This window comes from Emys orbicularis, chromosome 6, assembly GCF_028017835.1.
Source record: "Emys orbicularis isolate rEmyOrb1 chromosome 6, rEmyOrb1.hap1, whole genome shotgun sequence".
NCBI classification, from domain to species: Eukaryota; Metazoa; Chordata; order Testudines; family Emydidae; genus Emys; species Emys orbicularis.
In genome coordinates, this window is record NC_088688.1 from 101,588,350 (window position 1) to 101,601,859 (window position 13,510).

A 13,510-nucleotide genomic window follows, 5' to 3' on the forward strand; every position below is an offset into this window, starting at 1 on the left:
TACACTAACCCATGTTGTTCTTTTATAGGATCCTTCTTCCCCTCGAGGGAGCCCAGCACATTCTCCAAGAGAGAATGGCTTGGACAAGACCCGACTGCTCAAGAAAGATGCACCGATTAGCCCGGCCTCTATTGCATCTTCTAGCAGTACTCCTTCCTCAAAATCCAAAGAAATTAGCCTTGTAAGTGATTTTGAACACTCCTGACCTGAGAGAGTACACAGATGTGCACGTCCACCAGATCATATCTGAATTTCTAATGGGATCTGTAAACTTCACGTTGAATATAAAGTTCCTTTAATTTCTACTTTAAAGGCATGCAGCAAAATGGTGGTTAAAAAGCGCAGAGGCCTTTTTGAGATTAGAAGGGTTTAATAAACTACCAATGTAAAAAGATGATGGATGTGCCTGTGTTGTGGTAATTTTTCAGGTGGGGAAGGAGAGAAACATGTCATTCTGAGGATATATAAAAAAAAAAAGTACACCCAAGTTCCTTGACATATTTTTTGTGCTATGGTTCTATAGTAAATTCAGCTTCCAGCTTGGATGCGTCATTTACAAGAGTCTTCCTTGACTTGTGTCACAAACCACAATGCAAAAAAAGGTTGCTTGCAAGTGTGTGTGTGGGGTCGTCTTTCCCTTCCTTTTGGTGACCGTAGTTTATCACATTCCTGCACATCTACCAATGTGATCTATGCCATTTTGTGCCAGCAGTGCCCCTCTGCCATGTACATTGGCCAAACCAGACAGTCTCTACACAGAAGAATAAATGGACACAAATCTGACATCAGGAATCATAACATTCAAAAACCAGTAGGAGAACACTTGAGTCTCTCTGGTCACTCAATAACAGACCTCAAAGTGGCAATTCTTCAACAAAAAAACTTCAAAAACAGACTCCAATGCAGAACTGGAATTAATTTGTAAACTGGATACCATCAGATTAGGCCTGAATAAAGACTGGGAGTGGTTGGGTCATTACAAAACCTAAACTTAATTTCCCCAATACTAATTTCTCCCTACTGTTACTCACATCTTCTTGTCCGCTATCTGTAATGGGCCACTCTCTTACTACTTCAAAAGTTATTTTTCCTCCCTTGGTATCCTGCTGTTAATTGATTTATCTCGTTAGACTGACCTAACACTTGGTAAAGCAACCCCCATCCTATCATGTATTTATCCCTGCTCCTGTATTTTTCACTTCATACATCTGAAGAAGTGGGTTCTAGCCCATGAAAGCTTATGCCCAAATAAATTTGTTAGTCTCTAAGGTGCCACAAGGACTCCTTGGTTTTTTTTGCTGATACAGACTAACACGGCTACCACTGAACCCTAAGCTGCACTGTAACTCTTCCTGCAATTCTCGACATATCAGTACACTTCCACTTCTCACATCGTTATTTAAAGCAGTTCTATAGTGAATGTAGTGCTCAGGAAAGGTGCTGGAGTGACCGGTTTAAACACAGAAGTTTGCTGTTTGTCCACCAAACAGGCATTCCACAACAGTGCCAGTGCAAGATTCCTCACACTACCCCCATCATTGTGCCTCAACCCTGTTTTATAGGGATCACGGCTAGGGTGAGTCGACTATTTCAGTCTGCTTGTCTGTCCGATTTTGGGCCTCACACGGTCAACAAAGGTGCTAATCATGATGTGGACACGTCCACCAGGAGCAGATTGAGACCACCAACAGGTTTCACATATGCTGCTAATATGATTGTCAGATGGTAATGATTTTCAGTCATTGACCTTATCCTGAATCACATCAGTGACCTAAAGGAGAGACGCTGTGAATTGTAGTATTAATTCTTACTGTCACCCTTCCCTTTTCAGTCACTCTGCATGCTTCTTTCCATTGCCAGTGCTGAGCATTAAAAATTGAAAACTAGGTTTCACTAATCAAACCACATTTTAATTGTCATCTACAATATCTTGTATATGAAGCCAAAAAGTAAAATAAGTGTCTTTCATTGCCTCTCTTAATATTAGAATGAGAAATCTACCACTCCTGTGTCTAAATCAAATACCCCAACTCCACGGACTGATGCTCCAACTCCAGGCAGCAATTCTACTCCTGGATTAAGGCCCGGGCCTGGCAAGCCACCGGGAGTCGACCCTTTAGGTTAGTAACAATTGGCCTCTGGAAAAGCATCTAACTTTTCAGTCCTTTACAACACTGCATTCTGTGTCTTCTGTTTGTCGTTCTCTTCCTTGAAGTGCTGAGCATCACTTATACCTGTTTAAATTGAGCACTATTCCCTCAACAGTTTCCAGTCTAAGGACCCCGATGGCGGTACCATGTCCCTATCCTGCTCCGTTTGGAATTGTACCACATGCTGGAATGAATGGGGAGCTGACCAGTCCAGGAGCTGCGTATGCTGGGCTGCATAATATTTCCCCTCAAATGAGTGCAGCAGCTGCTGCTGCAGCAGCAGCAGCAGCTTATGGGAGGTCTCCAGTGGTAAGTGCTTGCCCCAGGGGATGCGAATATGTTTGGAGTTGGGGGGGTGAGGGGTGGGTCCTGTTAAATTAAAGACATGCAGGGTTAAATCTAGTTCAACCTATTTCTAATTTGGGGAATATGTTGTGGAAGAGGTAAACGAAACTCGTGTTCGCTTAATACATCTTTTTGTTCTGCTTGGGGAAAACTGCAGGTTGGTTTTGATCCACATCATCACATGCGAGTCCCAGGCATCCCTCCCAATCTGACAGGCATCCCAGGAGGAAAACCGTGAGTTTTAAACATTAAACTTATGAAGTTAATCATTTACTGAAGTAGTGTTCCCTTGCTGGCTAGATTTCCCATGGGCTACTGAATACCATTGCATGAATAGAAGTAAGTTTAGGATTGAGGGGGTAGAGAGCATGGTTTAATCCTTGTTTTTATTTTAAAAGCTTATTTGGAGATTTCTTTTAAAATCTACTACCAGCTAGGAGGTATCAGATGGCATAGAGCAACGAGAGTCTGTGGTGGGGAGAGGGGGCTCCTTTTCTAAATGTGAAGTAGGGGACCCATCTCTGTATAGAAATACAAATTGTAAAGGGATCTCTGGTATACATCTCTGCTGTACTGTGTTTCTCAGCTTAAAAATAATTCCATTGGGCATGAAAGCCTTGCAATCACTTGCAAACTTATTAGATGCTATAAACAGCAGTGTGCAGAGAAAGGAACGCTGAAATGTTTTGTTTGATTGAAAATACTGAAAAGAATTATGGTTTCATAATGTTCAAATTCATCCTTGATGGAACTCACCAGAAAAGGTGACCTATTCTAACAGGCTTTGCTTGCTGTGTAATTCTTTTTCCAGGCTCATAAACTCTCCACTCACATCCCTCTTGAGTTAGAGGGAGGGGAAAAATAGTAATGCAAATCATATTGATCTGGGTTTTATTTGAAGGGCCTCAAGTTCCACTTCCTTTGTGACACTTAAAAGAAAAATAGAGTAGCTAAAAATGGAGAGGTTGAGGGATATTTGGGTATAGTTGATGTAACTTGATTTTAATATATAAAAGTTGTACATACTATGATTGTATCCCTCTCCCCCAGTGTTACTTATCTTAAGCTGTCTTCTGCCAGCTGCTATGTGTTGATGTACCTGTACCTACATAGAGCCAGGATAACTTCATTGGGGCTCTATGCTTGCTCCGGAGTTGGCACTGGGGGCAATCCCGCGGGCCAGATCCAAAGCCCACAGGCCGTAGTTTGCTCACCCCTGTTCTAGGTAGTGCCTATAGAAATCTGCTAGTGGAAACCAAATCTACTTAAATTAGGAAGTTTGTATCTTTTAACTGCAACAACCAAACAAATCTGCCTGAGCTTTGCTTGAATGTGTTTAGTGTCATAAAGTGAAGTGTCAATTTGTCACTCAGGCCTGCCGGAACAAGAAAAGAGAGAAAATAGGATGCAGAAATAGTGAAAATTCTGTGGTTATGAGTATAAAAAAGGGAAAACTGGAGATGATGTAAATATGGTTGAATTTTTATACTGCTGAAAAAGCCGCTGTAATATTAGCACATTGTGTAACTTAAATAACAAATACAATGGTTGGATTTTAAAGGCTGCCTTTTTAAACTAACAATTTCAGTGCAACAATTAAAGCAATAGTCACCTCCAAAATGATGGTGAGCTATTTTCATATCTCTACTGTTACAACTGTGTGGTGTTTTTCATCAGTACTACCATGAATTAGGTAGTCTGTGGAAACTAACCCTCTATTAACCATACATTTATGTGTATAGAGGAGTCATCTAATAAAGTTTGTGTTCAGTAATATATACTCTTTAATATGTCACATCTTAAAACAAAACAATTTCACAAGCTAAGTGTTCTCCCTAGAAAATATTTGGAGATGAAGTTGTTGATCGCTTATTCACAGGTGGCATAACTGGCAGTCACACAACACATTCTTTCTCGGTGAGAGTCCTGACTCCAGCAAAAGGAATTGGGATTTGTGCTTGTCATATCGGTGCAACAACAACAAATTACTTGCACATTTTTGCTGTACTGCCATTTCAGGAATTGTGCCTAAAAACCTTAACTCCTTGGTGTCATTGATTTCAATCCTTCTATTGACAGTGCTGTAAAATATAATATAAGCTTTTAAGGTATGTGCACCCCACCGTTCAGTTCAGTGAAAGCCAGTGAAGCCAATGAAGTAATCCCATTCATACTGTCTTGAGGGTTCATGTTCATAAATGAAAGCCTCTAAGGGAATAGTCACCTATCTATCCCCTTGGAACCAACCATTCCTTAAAGCTTGAAGAGATGCTCCCTGCTATTTCTGTCTTCAGGGAGGCTCTGATGTGGGCTTCCCTACTTCTGCTATGTATGTATATCACATCGCATATCAAATCTCAGACCCAGTCACATGCAAACTTAAGGTTGGAAACGATAGCTTCACATATCTCTACTCACTCCAGAAATCAGAAGCACATGGCTTGAGTCCTAAAAAGCTATTTGGTCTGTGTCTGGATAACTTGCCTTGTGGAGCCGACTAAAGCCAACATTTTCAAAACTGGATGCCTAACGATAGGTGACTAAATCCATATTTAGACTGCTAATAACTTCAAGTCTTCAGAAGTACTGAGTTCCCCTGGCTACTGTTAATGTAAACGGAAGGTGAGGGTGTGCAGTACCCCTGAAAATCTGACCATTGCATTAGGTACCTTACTATGGTGTTAGATGCCAAAATGTACACAGCCAAGTTTGAAAATATTGGCCTATGTATCTTGTTATATTTTCTTAAATAGATGCGAGAGGTAACTCATTAAATCACTTTCCCCTTCTCCTTTCCTCAGAGCTTATTCATTTCATGTAAGTGCAGATGGTCAGATGCAACCTGTACCTTTCCCTCCTGATGCCCTCATTGGACCAGGAATCCCTCGCCATGCTCGTCAGATCAACACTCTGAATCACGGGGAAGTAGTGTGTGCAGTTACCATCAGCAACCCCACAAGACACGTGTATACTGGTGGAAAGGGATGTGTCAAAGTCTGGGACATCAGCCACCCAGGGAACAAGAGCCCTGTCTCTCAGCTAGACTGCCTGGTAAGTGAACATCTAGGAATGAAAGTGAAGCTTGATCAGATGGGGAGGGGGTAGAAGAAAGCAGTTTAGAAAATATTCAGATTGCGCAAGAGTGATATGATAGCGTTAAGATATGGGTTATGATGATCAATTAGTATCATCAGCATTGAGAACCAGCTCCTCAGCTGGTACTGATTGGTGAGTTTCATTCAGGTTCTTTTTATTATTATGTGTACTGCTAAGTTGTTCAGTTTCTGGTGTGTTTGTTATAATACATGTGCTTTTTCCCCCCCGACAAAACAAAATGCCCTAAAACTATATAGGCAAGAGGCAAGATCAAAAATAGTAGTGTAGATGCTGTCTATAAACTTTGACATTATGGGTGTGTGTTTAAGCCTTATATCCTTTCATGTGCTAAAAATTACTTGTAGACGCGTATTCTAATATATGGTCCATGCATGTGCATGTATGTTTGTATTCTGATAGTTTAAAAATCTCCCTAAATTGTTACTGGGAACAGCAAATTATTTGCATGTGCTAACAAGATGCACCATTATTGGCAACTTTTCTCTTGTCATTTACTGTTCTTGATGAGATGTTGTAATTGCTGCTACAGCAAAACTGTGCAGAACGTGTGACCCTAATACCTCCTTGGTGGTGGCAGCAGGGCTCATTAAAATGGGAGGCGGAGGTATGTCAGAATTTGGTACACCCAGTCATCAAGGGGTTAATGTACTGAAATGAGCAGAGTATAAAAATGAAACCTTTTATAAAAGCTGTCAAATGCAGGAACATTGAAGTGTTTGGAGTTGGGTGCAGGTCTTTGCATTTTGATGCTAATTAAGATTAAATAGCTCTCACTACTGAATTTTGTAGATCAAGTTTAAGTACTTCCCTGATGTCGTGTAATTTTCTGGCATTAATATACTTTATCATTGTCATAAGTGTAACTGGCTCATTAAAACCAGGAGGGAATACAATACTTTTATGGATTTCTGCTCTCATGTTAATGCTGTTTTCCTTTCCTCATGAGTAATCTCGTGATGGCTTCTGTCTCCACAGAACAGAGATAACTACATCCGTTCCTGCAGATTGCTTCCAGACGGCCGCACCCTGATTGTCGGTGGGGAGGCCAGCACATTATCCATTTGGGACCTGGCAGCTCCTACCCCACGTATAAAAGCAGAGCTGACATCTTCTGCTCCAGCCTGCTACGCTCTGGCTATCAGCCCCGATTCCAAGGTCTGCTTCTCCTGCTGTAGCGATGGGAACATTGCAGTTTGGGATCTGCACAACCAGACATTAGTCAGGTAGGTCAACAGAACTGGATTGTCAGGTTGTGAAGAATTAATTAACAATAGCATGTACGTTCTCCCTTAATATTTTTTTAATGTGCTCTTATCTTAATTGTCAGCATAACTGTTTCAGTATTTTTCTTGTTAAGGAGCCAGGATAATAAAAGCTTGATAAAAATTACATCCTTATTTATAGGTTTAGAGGAATTTATAATGGCAGACTTTAAAGTTCTGTTCTAATGCTGCTAGACTGGGGTCTGATGGCTGCTTAGAGTAAAATCAGCTTGTGTGACATTGCTAAGATTCTTTTAGGTTCCTATAAAACATGGAGTAGTTTGATATTGTGTAATACGTTGCACACAACCACACCTCTTTGATCTGTGCTTAGTGTTTGTATTCTAAGTAATGATGGGCCTGAATCACCACATTCAGATCTGGTTTTGGACAGCACAAAGTTTGGGGGTTTTCAGATGCACGTGTTTGGTTATTTCTCATCCCCAGTGTAAAGCATCTTAAGCGGGACCCAGTAATACAGATCTACATTATAAAGCATTGTAGTAATACATGTAAAAGATGGGCTTTTATCAGGTGGTCCGATGATCCCATTGAGATTGTTCTGTATTAAAGCCTGTGTAAGTAAGTGATTGCAGATGATTTTTAGAGCCAGTAAATTTAGAATGATGTGCTGAATTCCTCCCAGGAAGATGTGACATTCCCAGTACCTGATGTGATGTCACAGTCTCAGGTAGAGATCCCCAAATCTGAACCTTAAAACACACCGTATATACTCGTTCATTAGCCCATTCGTTTATAAGCCGACTCTCCCCCCCAAGATGGTTAGGTAAAAATGGCAAAAACTGTATGACCCTTTCATAAGTCGACCCTATATTTCAGAGGTTGGCAAATTTTGGCTCCCGGCCCGTCAGGGTAAGCTGCTGGCGGGCCAGGATGTTTTGTTTACCTGGAGCATCCGCAAGCCTGGAGCCCCTCGGCTCCCAGTGGCTGCGGTTTGCCGTTCCCAGCCAGTGGGAGCTGCGGGAAGCAGCACAGGCCGAGGGATGTGCTGGCCGCCACTTCCCGCAGCTCTCATTGGCTGGGGACGGCAAACTGCAGCCACTAGGAGCTGAGGGGCTGCGTGCCTGCAAACACTCCAGGTAAACAAAATGTCCCGGCCCACTAGCGGCTTACCCTGATGGGCTGGGAGCCAAAGTTTGCCAACCCCGATCTACAACGACAATGTATTAGATACTCAATTCAATAGAGCTTAAAATCGTCATTTTTTGGTGTAGACCCATTGATAAGCCAATCCCTGCTCTTTGATGCTTCACTTTTTTATCAAAAAAATTCGGCTTATGAACGAGTATATACGGTACTTCAAAAAAATGTGCTATGCTGACTAGGCTGATTATTTGATGCATTCCACACACAGTTCATTTGGTTATCTACAAATTCAGAATAAATTCAAGTCACTCTACTAAAATACGCTTTTGCTACGTTTTAATAACTAGAGTTATTAAAGGAAATAAACCAAAACTAGCATGATCTGCACGGAAAAATGAACATGGATCAAAACCAAATCTTTCTACCATTAGTGTGTGCATGTGTTTTCTTTTGACATTTTCAGACAATTCCAGGGCCACACAGATGGAGCCAGCTGTATTGACATTTCTAATGATGGTACCAAGCTCTGGACGGGAGGTTTGGACAATACCGTCAGATCCTGGGACCTCAGAGAAGGAAGACAGCTACAACAGCATGATTTCACATCACAGGTTCACTCTCAGAAGCTTTGACATGTTAGAGAAATCCATAGTGGTTTTATAAAATGAGCACATTTTTTAAAAAGCAGACTTGAAGAAGAGCTCCTAGAATTTTTTCACTTAGTCTCTTGCACTGTTTTTAATATGGCAGCTAAACATTTTTTCTAGATTATGGCTCTCAGTTTGACAGATCAGTATTTTTCCCACAAGAACAGCAGAGAGCCCTATTTATAAAATTCGTTAGTCTCTAAGGTGCCACAAGTACTCCTGTTCTATTTATAAAAGGGATTTGTCAGATTAAAGTGTTCCTATCTAACCAGTTTTCAGTTCTGTAGATCTTCGTTCAAAAGATATTTTTACAAAAATATTTCTAATGCTGTTGGATGGGCTAGGACAGTAACTTTTATAGCTTGTTTCAATGCTTTACTATTACAGTTCAAAATGAGTTGCATTTACATGAACTAATTTGTCTTGCTAATCATTTACTATAGTAATCATCTTTTAAAACCTGTTTAGCAGCCCAAAATGTAGCTCACATTTTGTGAACAGTGATAACAATGTAGCAGGAATTAGTTCTGACTATTTCAAGCTCCTCCTTTACTGACTGCAGCATGTGCTGTGTTAATTCCAGATCTTCTCACTGGGTTATTGTCCAACTGGTGAATGGTTGGCAGTAGGAATGGAGAACAGTAATGTTGAGGTGTTGCATGTTACTAAACCAGACAAGTATCAACTTCATCTTCACGAGAGCTGTGTGTTGTCACTCAAATTTGCTCACTGTGGTAAGCTACAACATCTATGCCAGTATTTTCTCTCCTAACAAATCTCTTTTGAATAAAAGCAAGGAAATGTAAAACCAGATGTTCAATGTAATATTAAAATTAAACTTTTTTCTGTATGATTTATTTTTAATACAAACGACTTATAGTGAAATACCTTAATCTAGCCACATGTAACTTTGACTGTTCTCTGCATAATTTTTTCATTAATGTGAATTGATCGTTTTTCTGCATAATCTAGGGGTTTTGTGCATGCGTTCATTGAAAATGTAACATAATTATAAAAAAAATTTAAAAATCTGATTTCAGGCAAATGGTTTGTAAGCACTGGAAAAGATAATCTTCTTAATGCCTGGAGAACACCTTATGGAGCCAGCATATTCCAGGTAATAATCTCCTAAAAGCTGTTTTCCACATTACAGTACAATAGAGGTGCACTTTTCAAGGTCCATCATTAACTTAAGGAGTTTTTAAATGGGTGTTCTTGGCTAATTATGTTTCTTTTAAGACTTTGTCTGTTATAATGAGGTGTACAAGATTTTGTCCTCAATAATATTTTAATAATTTTAACATTACAATAAAGTGGACCCTTATCTTGAAGTTGGGCTTTAATGCCCATTTTGAATCCTTTGTCTCGAGTTTCTTATGCCTATTTCCTCTCCTGTGTATATTGTGCTGTGGGTAGTGGAATATAGCGCAGGTGCCACATGGTTAATTTAGCATTCATTGAATATCCAAAATCTGCTGAAAATAATGAAAACCAGACTCAACACATGTGTATCTTTTTTTCAGCTCACAGACAAGAGGAATAAAGCCTCATGAGCACTTTTTCCCCCTAACTTATATCTGTGACATGCCATTTTAAAAAAATGTTCCTCTTTATTTCATGAAATAGCTTAACAGGTTTGGTCTAGATAAGCACCATTAAGATGTCCTAATGTGTATTAAGATTTAAAAGTCATTACATTAAGCAGGAAAACTCTTGAATTTAAGAGCTGACACTTATGGAAGATTCTTGTGGAATGTAATAGGAAATTATAACCTTTCTATATGTATTTTTTTTCCTTTAAACATCCTATAAATATTAACTGTGTCTCTTTCTATTGGAACTTAACGATGCCTCCTTCAGAAAAGCAAACCTGTTCAAACTCTTGTAGATTAGCCAGACTATAAAGAAATCAGCACTTGATTAGGAAAACCTTTCCCACTCTAATCCCATCTCCAAACTCCCATTCCTATAGAATATCATTGAGGAGTAGTGCCAACCAACCTCCAACAACTTTTGCCAAAATCCTGGATGCTGCTTTGTTGGGCTCCAGATATTAAATATAAATATATATTATATCTAGGTAGATATAAATTAATTCTCTTTCTCGCTCTCAATTTTATGTTGTACCCATTGTACCGTCTATTTGTCTATTGTATTCTGTTCCACTGAAGTGCTTCTACTATGCCAGTCACTCTGGTGTCTTCTCACCTGTTTGTTTATTATTTCTGAGATTGTAAGTTCCTTGGTGCAGGGATGGTCCTTCTTTTCCATTTGGAAAGTGCTAAGAAGGGGGTACTAAAAACAATAATGATTCTCATTCTCTATTGTATCCTATAGAAGTCACTCTAAAAATCTATAGAAACCTCTTAAATTTTTCTAGAACCCTGTTGGTTTTATCCCAATTAAACTCTATAGGACTTCTCCATAAGGGGAATGTATTTTTTTTTAAATGGCTTTTGGCATGTTTTTAAGCAGGCGAAAACTAATTGAGTTATATAAACATTTAATAAACACTCACTGTTTGTGAGTAAAGTGTGTGGGGGGGGGGGCACAGGATTGGAGGGATACGTTTGTTTTATAGGTTGTCTTCAGTTCTGTAATATTGAATAAAACATTCCCTTTCCTTTTATGTTGCTCTGTGTATTGTCTTAAATACTTTAGGTGAGGGAAGTTTGGGGAATTATTTTTGCAATTGCATCTGCCAGCCCTTCAGCTCTGCTTTGAGTCAATATATTTTGGTATTTAGATAAGCTCTTCCGTGCACTCCCCCTTAGTAAACTCTCTACTGATTTAATCTTCTAGTCTGGTGCCATTTGTGTTCACCTGATTTTATTAAAACAGAGAAATTGTTAATTTCTTTATGCTTATGTATTTTTCTTTTGTTTCTCATAGTCCAAAGAGTCCTCGTCTGTGCTTAGCTGTGATATCTCTGTGGATGACAAATACATTGTCACTGGCTCTGGGGACAAGAAGGCTACAGTCTATGAAGTTATTTATTAGAGACAAAGCTGAATGCAAACAGGACTCCTCCTCCTAGCACTTTGCTGTATATTCCTTTTTTTCCTTTCCAAACTGAGGACTTACAATGCTCATCACAGTTGTGGAGTTCATTTTTTCCCCATCTAACTTGCTATTGAATTGTGAATGCTCATTAAGAACTTGTGATACCAAACTTAAGATATCTACTTGGAAGAAGAGGGGATAAGCATACTTAACACTGAACTGATTCTCTAATTATGTATTATAGCTGTAATGTATTTATTTTGTTTAAAGAAGGCTTTCTAACAATGAACTGACTAAATAAAGCTGTCTGCCCCTGCCTTGGTTTGAAAGGTGCGTTGTATATTTTGTGTTTTTTGCTGGTGGGTGGAAAGGAGGAGGGGTGGGAGGTCAAAAGTGACAAGTGCACTAAATAGAATGATAGCTTATATTAAATTTTTGACTATTTATCTTGCTCTTGGTTGAGACATCCTAAGTGCTACTGTAATATAAATAATTATTGTGGGAGGAAGATGATCTAATTTAACTATTTTAGACCGGCTTGGAAATCTAGAATAGTAATTATGAACTATAACTGGTTGTGTATATATATGCCTGTGATTTTTCACTAATTAAGTTCAGAGTTGAATTAAATAAATTGTAAGGAAAAATGTGCCAAAAATAAGATTGTTACATACATTAAAAGGAATCTGCTGTCATGTAGTGTTTTTTAAATAGATTTGTTTTCAATGCTTCCAGGGATGGTAAAATCCTCTGTGTTGATCCAGGCTTTTTAATATAACATCTCTTTGTTGTATTGCAGAGAGAAGTACAGTAACTTGCCTCAAAGAGCCAACTTTATCTCTTCTGGATGTTTTTGCCACATTTCTTTGAGAAGGGAGATGTGTGTCTTTCAGCAATTTTGCAATTACAAGAGATTACAGAAAATATTTGCTATATTCATTGGAAACTGCACTGAAATGAGCATGGATTCCTACCAATGTACAGACTACAAAAGCAAGGACCTCAGAGGTAGGGTTTACAAGAGCACTCATTCTGAAGTTCAGAAAAGAATGGATTCTCACTTGGGAGAAGGACTTGCTTTATTTGCCAACAGTTCTATCCACGTCTTAGTTGGATGTCCCCGAAATGAACACAGGCTGTGCCATTGTGCCAGAGACATTGTGTTATCTTTTTATGTTGTTGTTGCTGTTAAACTATGATCTGTGACTTTTTTTTTTTTTTTGAATGCTTTAAAAAAAAAAAAATCTTTTAAGTCTGTGGATCTGCTGATGTACAGTGCCTTTGCTGCTATGGATCAAAATCAAAAGAACGGTGTAGATAAATCTTATTGTATAAGTAGAAAATTACTTAATTTCATACTAGAAATGGATTGATGCTGCAAGTTGAAATGGACTGTTCATTGAAGTTCCAAATGTGGTAGCAAAAAATAGTGTCTTAAGTGCTTAGTGTTTGATGTCATTAACAGTTTCGTAATACTCTACAGTGTAGAAAGATTTTGATACTAAACTGTGTCATTGTACATAGTTCTAATGCATTGTATTGACCACCAGTACTTCTATAATGGTAGATTATTGTTTTGTGCATTCAGACTTTTAAGCATTAAACATAAGTAACTTCTATGATGTATTATTTTTCTAATTTTTTTCCCTTTGTGGATTTGCACACCTTAGTATTGTGGGCAGATTTCAGTTTGGTCAAAGGACAGTAGGCAGCTGAAGAAAAGTTCTAAATTGCACAGCATGCCACTATAGACTTTTGAAAAAGACACTCTTGTAAAAGACACTTCCCACCAATTGTCTGGTTTCACAGCAAACTTTCTTAACTGAAAATTTCTATAGTTAGTTATACTATTGCAATGGTTTTAGAGATTGATACCATG

The 13,510-nt window shown here is 38.9% G+C and overlaps 1 protein-coding gene across 1 annotated transcript in view; it reads left to right on the forward strand.

Annotated features, from left to right (window-relative positions):
• LOC135880559 (transducin-like enhancer protein 4) overlaps positions 1 to 13,248 on the forward strand; it is a 118,764-nt gene extending 105,516 nt beyond the window's left edge. Inside the window, exons 11-21 of the mRNA XM_065406887.1 lie at positions 29 to 181; positions 1,988 to 2,120; positions 2,266 to 2,459; positions 2,653 to 2,729; positions 5,297 to 5,546; positions 6,588 to 6,835; positions 8,445 to 8,592; positions 9,212 to 9,362; positions 9,669 to 9,745; positions 11,521 to 11,961; positions 12,431 to 13,248. Coding sequence (XP_065262959.1) covers positions 29 to 181; positions 1,988 to 2,120; positions 2,266 to 2,459; positions 2,653 to 2,729; positions 5,297 to 5,546; positions 6,588 to 6,835; positions 8,445 to 8,592; positions 9,212 to 9,362; positions 9,669 to 9,745; positions 11,521 to 11,628 — 1,539 coding nt within the window. The 3' untranslated portion in view covers positions 11,629 to 11,961; positions 12,431 to 13,248. The remainder of the gene's footprint in view (positions 1 to 28; positions 182 to 1,987; positions 2,121 to 2,265; positions 2,460 to 2,652; positions 2,730 to 5,296; positions 5,547 to 6,587; positions 6,836 to 8,444; positions 8,593 to 9,211; positions 9,363 to 9,668; positions 9,746 to 11,520; positions 11,962 to 12,430) is intronic.
• The last annotated feature ends 262 nt before the right edge of the window (positions 13,249 to 13,510 follow it).